Genomic DNA, 5,330 nt, shown 5'->3' on the forward strand with positions numbered 1-5,330 from the left:
GCAGAGTTAGGACTAGAACACGGTTCTCCAGAGTCGCTGCCCAGGGTTTCTTGGAGAACACGTGACTGCCTCCCTGGTGAGCCAGAACAGAACTTCTCCCACACAGGGACCCCTACAATGCCTCCCAGTAGCCCAGCCCCTCACCCAGGGCAGGGCCCAAAGGAAGCAGCTGTGAGTGTTTGCAAAACAAAAAGCGAAGTAAGTGAAAATATTTATTTAATGCCTTCTGTGAGCTAGACACAGTGGGCACCAACTCTGTTACTCAAAATCTCAGTAAATTGCTCAATTTGGTACAGAAAAATAACTTCTGTGGGGAGGGGTGGGTGAGTGCACCAGGAGGGGCCTTAGTCGTGAATGTCGATGACCAGCGGGCACAGGTGGGGTGAGTGCTTGACGCCCATGGTGAAAGCAGGTGTTCGGGGTTTGTGCACCGTGACCTTCTGGACATCGTGGGAGCCAGGGCCAGGCCGAGGTGTGTGGTCCATCGGGTAGGCAAATCGCTTGGCCATGCTATAGCTGGGGCTGCGGTTCTGGTAGACAGAGGGCTCAGGCCGGGAGCGTGTGGCCGGCCCAGGGCCTCCAGCCACATTCTCCTTGTAGAACCAGTTCTTGTGCTCAGAGGCCAAGCTATAGCAAGGAGCAGCTCGGCTGACAGGGTTATTGGGCCCCAGCAAGAGTGGCAGCTGGTACTTGTTGGGGGCTGGGTTGGGGTCTGTCACCCGGTACGGCCACCGGTAGCCGAAAGCATACTGGGGAGCCCTGCGTTCCCCAGGTGGGTGGGTCTTCTCTAGGTCGTAATGGCAGGAGGCTGGGATGGGGCTCAGGCCTGCAAGTGGATGAATGGAAGGGAGGGGTCTCAAGGCGGGAGCCAGGCCGCATCTCCTGGTGCCCAGCTGATGGGTAAGAGGTCTTGGTTAGCCTGCTGTGACTTCACTATAACCACTTTATCACCATGCAGGGCCATCAACTCCCCTGCATAGGGCCATGGGCAGGGAGAGGGACTTAGGCCATCCTGACATCAGCACTGACACTGTTGTCATAATATAAAAATCACAAATGTCATCAGAATGCCACCCTTGGAATGTCAGCATCCTGACATCCTCCCTGTGACAGCACCAAGAAAATATCCTGAAATCACGATGGCCTGTGAGCTCATTAGCATGACAATATCCCTGATGCAACATGAGTCCCATGACATTTTTATCAGATCATCACCTGGCGACATATGTGCATAACACTGGCTTCAAGACCTAAGTACTGTGACACAGACATGACAACATCAGTGTCTTAATGTAACATTGCAGGGGGATGCCAGTATCCAAAGACACACCTGGCAGAGGCGAGTCATTACCGCTTGTCCTTGCTCAGGTCCTGAGGGTGAACCCCCATCCTCCAACCTCCCAACTCCCACATGCCTCCCCTGTCCCATCTTACACAGGTTAGAGATGCGCTCTCCCATAGGGACCTGCGTGCAGCTGGACATTCCAAACCGAGTTATTTTGGGATCGAAGAAATAGCAAGGCCCAGGGCTGCAAATGTCTGTGACCCCTGCAGGACAGCCACAGAGAGGCCAGGTCAGCCCCAGAGGCCGCTCTATGGTGAGCCTGGACTGCCTCCAGAGGAGATCCCCCTCCCCCAAACAGAAGTGAGGGCTCCCTTCCGATTCCCTGGGTGTTTTCCAACCCTTGATTTCCTCATCTACAAAATGGGGCTTTTAATGCATGACCTAACAGTCTCCAGAAGTCGCTCAAAGAAACAGATAAAATGACAGCTGCATGGCAGCTTGGGCAGCCCCCATCGGGGATTGGTGCCAAGGGATAATAATAGACATAGTGACTATTGTTAGTACTGAGAGGCCCAGCCTCGGACAGGGGGTTCCCCTGCTGAGGAGGATGTGTCATCCCAAGGAGGGACCCAGCAGGCCTCTAGATCTCAGACCCCCAGATACACACCTCAACACCCCTGCCCACCCTTCCTCTCGTTGGCCTCAACCAGCAAGCCTCAGCTCCTCTGTGGCTCTCTGCTCCGGCCCTTCCAGGCATTTCTAAGCCCCCCAGGGAAGCCTTGGGAGCCACCGCTCTGTACCATTTTCCCCCACTCCCCAGCTATTCCTGCCCAGCTAAAGTGCCCTCTCCAGAGCCCAGACAGAGAGGAGACTGTACTCTGCCATCTGGACAGTGACAATATCCCTGCCTTCAAAGCTCCCTCAGGAGGTCCAGCCGGGAGCTGCCCACAGCGTTGCCTTTAGAGGGGTGGGTCACCTGGGCGTCTCCCTGCTGGCTTGCTTCTGGACCCAGCAGGCCCCCTGGGGGTCCTCTTCAGGGCAGGCCCGAGTTCCCAGGGTCCTGTGGCTACAGATGATGGCTCCCTACCTCTCACTGCGGCCCCAAACATCCAAGGATGATAACCCTAAGCCCGACGAGTAGGGATGACGGGCACGGCGAGCACTCACGCTTCTCCGAGTGCCGTGTGTGCAGACTGTAGGCTGGCTCCTGGAACATGGAGATGTCATGGTCTACATAACCCGTGCAGGATGGCCGGAGGTATTTGGCAGGGCCCGGACCTGCGAGGATGGACGGGGCAGCCCTCAGGCTTGGCCCACCCGCCCAGTCAGAGGCAGGGTGCCATGAGAACACTGGGGGCTTTCCTCCCACTGATGTCACACTGCCACAAATCCCACCATCGAGCTTCCCCATGGGGAAAGACAGTGTTTCCACGTAAAATGCTACTGACCTCACACAGGCAATGCACAATATGAAAGATAATAGTCACAATTAGTTGAGAAGGTATTCTGCACCAGACACCTTGCGAACTATTTTATATGGATCATCTCAGCTAAGCCTCTCAACAACTCTGTAAAACGGATACTATTGTGTTTCCCATCTTACAGATGAGAAAATTGGGGCTTATAAATATCCATTTGGAGGCACCTGGGTGTCTCAGCCAGTTAAATGTCCAACTTGATTTTGGCTCAGGTCATGATCTCACAATTGTGAGATCGAGCCCCACATCAGGCTCCTTGATGGGCGTGAAACGTGCTTAAGATTCTCTCTCTCTCTCTCTCTCTCTCTCTCTCTCTTTCTCTCTCTCTCTCCCTCATCCTAAACCACCTCCCACATAGAGCAACAATCAGTCATTAACAATGTAATAAGAATTAGTTTGTCTGCTTTCAGTTGAGAGTAAGATTTGAGAGAAGTGAGGAAAGCTACAGGTGGGCTAAAAGCTCCATTGAATCCCTAGCTTTTTTCCAAAATTGGCCGCATTTCATACCCCATGCTCCCTCCCATCCATACCCCCCTGAAAATTCCCAGCAGCTAATACTGCCTCTGAGGTTCAGCTTGAAGGTGCAGGTCTTTGGTAGGCTTGGAGGAGAGTCCTCTAGAACTTGGCAGGAGGCAGGGCTGGAAGGCTGGGGCACCTTCAGCAGCCCTGCAGAGAAAGAAATCAACCCAGGCTCAGGGCAGGGGACTTCTCTCACCTTTGATCATTGCCATGATCACAGGGGTCTGCTTTACCTCCTGCCGTGACGGCACCTGAACCTTCTCCTCTGGGTGCTGCCCATAGAACACAGAGTTCTTGGCCCCCTTGGCCAGCTTCATGGCTAAGGCCAAGGAGGGGGCAACAGCAGCTACTGAGAGACCCAAGTAGTAGGCAAGGAGCTGGACCTGTGTAGAACCTGTTCCAAAGGCCCCTGCCCAAACCCCTGTGTCCACTCTCTCCCCCTCTCCAGAGGCTGCGTGGGGGTTGGGAAGGAAGTCGATCCTCTGGCTTGAGCAGCTGCGGCTGTCTGGGGTGCAGCCAGCCACAGGACCTAGCAGGCTGGAGCTGGGGATGACATCATCGCAGAACTTGGACTGTGAGACCCAGAGTGTTTATTTCCCCCTGTTGCCATGGCAGCTCAGCTTTAGAACCCTGAAAACTAGGCCCCACTGCCCCCTACTCCCAATCAGGCTAAATAGTCTGACGGTCCCCAGAACCCTGGGTCAGGTTAGAATAAGAGAGAGGTGGAGTGACAGAGCCCGCTCTTCACTCCTGATGGATTGGGTGCCTTGAAGTTGGGGAAAGGAATGGAAAGGGTGGGTGGGTCCTGGGGGATAGGTTCCTGCAGCTCGGACAATCCCTGGGGTGGCCTTCTATCCCCTGCCCCTCCCTCTATCCCCCCCCCCGCCCATTCTGGATATGCCCTCTTTTCTGTTTTTCCTTGGAAAAAGATCAAAGCAATTATTTCACACTAAGGTGTAACTGTCTGCTAGCTTCCCAGACTCCTATCCCAGGGCAGTGTCTTTAGAGATCCACATCTAGCTCAAGGAATGCTTACCTGCTGCTGGCGTTTCAGGCAGTGAGTGGGGAGCAGATAAGGAGGACGGAGGGGTGGCACTGAGGCCTGAAAAGCCACTTCCTGTGCCTAGTAGAGAGTACCCCCCAGAGTAGGGGTAGTTTGAGAGGAAACACTGAGGGGTAGCAAAGATACCCAAATGCTAAACGATTGACAGATGAGCCCCGGGGCTGAGGAAATGTTGGTGACACCTTCCCCCCTTAACATTCAGGTTTTAGGGCCCCGGGGCCTGTTTGTACCCACCAGCTCATAGCTGCTCAGACTGGGGATTTGATCTGAACCAGCTAAGAGGGGCTCCCATCTCTGGAAAAGATGACTGCTGGCTTTAGAGAGGGTGTCTGCCACAGCCCCAGGACGCAAATAAAGAAACTGAGGCCGCAAAAGGGGCAAGGACTTACCCAAAGTCTCCCATTATATCAGTAGCAGAGACGGAACCAGGGCACAAACCCAGGGCTCTCTTTGGCTCACAGCCTCTGATCTAATGGAAACCAAACCACACTCTGAGCCCATCCCAACCAGCAGACGCAATGAGGACTCAGGGCCAGGCATGTTGGCACTCCAGAAGCCCTTGTGGGACTGAACGGCTCAAAACAGAGGGCAGGGCCTCACCCAGTGGCAGCAGACCCTCCCTGTGTCCCTCACATGCAGCCAAGCCTCTGATTTCTGGACAGAGCGGGCCAGGCAGGGCTGGGATTGGCCTCAGGCCACAGGCAGTGCTGCCTCCTTACCCCCATCCTCGTCAGCCTTTCCTGGAGGAGGCTGCGGGCCTGCTGGGCCCAAGCCCTGCCAGTCCCCTCACGCTGAGGTGGGGCGGGGACCTCCACCTTCCTGGTCTGGGGAGGCAGGCGGGGTGGAGTCTCCAAGTATCTCAGACCCAGGGAGCCTTCCTACCACACCCCTGCCCTGCTCCTGTCTGTCACCCGTGTGCATGGCTCTCTTGGGGCGACTGAGCCACTAGACCCCAGTCAATCACAAACCACCCACTCCTGCTCCA

The 5,330-nt window shown here is 55.2% G+C and overlaps 1 protein-coding gene across 1 annotated transcript; it reads right to left on the bottom strand.

Moving 5' to 3' along the window:
- Window positions 1–344: 344 nt before the first annotated feature.
- ODF3L1 (outer dense fiber of sperm tails 3 like 1) lies at window positions 345–3,599 on the bottom strand. The gene is made up of 4 exons (XM_047074718.1): window positions 3,479–3,599; window positions 2,453–2,563; window positions 1,435–1,548; window positions 345–826 (listed from the first exon to the last, which is right to left on the bottom strand). Exons 1-4 carry the CDS (start codon window positions 3,597–3,599, stop codon window positions 345–347), a joined length of 828 nt encoding a protein of 275 aa, XP_046930674.1.
- Window positions 3,600–5,330: the final 1,731 nt, after the last annotated feature.

Source organism: Lynx rufus, unplaced genomic scaffold, assembly GCF_022079265.1.
Source record: "Lynx rufus isolate CCGP_SWC_20201006 ecotype Redwood Valley unplaced genomic scaffold, mLynRuf1.p SCAF_13, whole genome shotgun sequence".
NCBI classification, from domain to species: domain Eukaryota; kingdom Metazoa; phylum Chordata; class Mammalia; order Carnivora; family Felidae; genus Lynx; species Lynx rufus.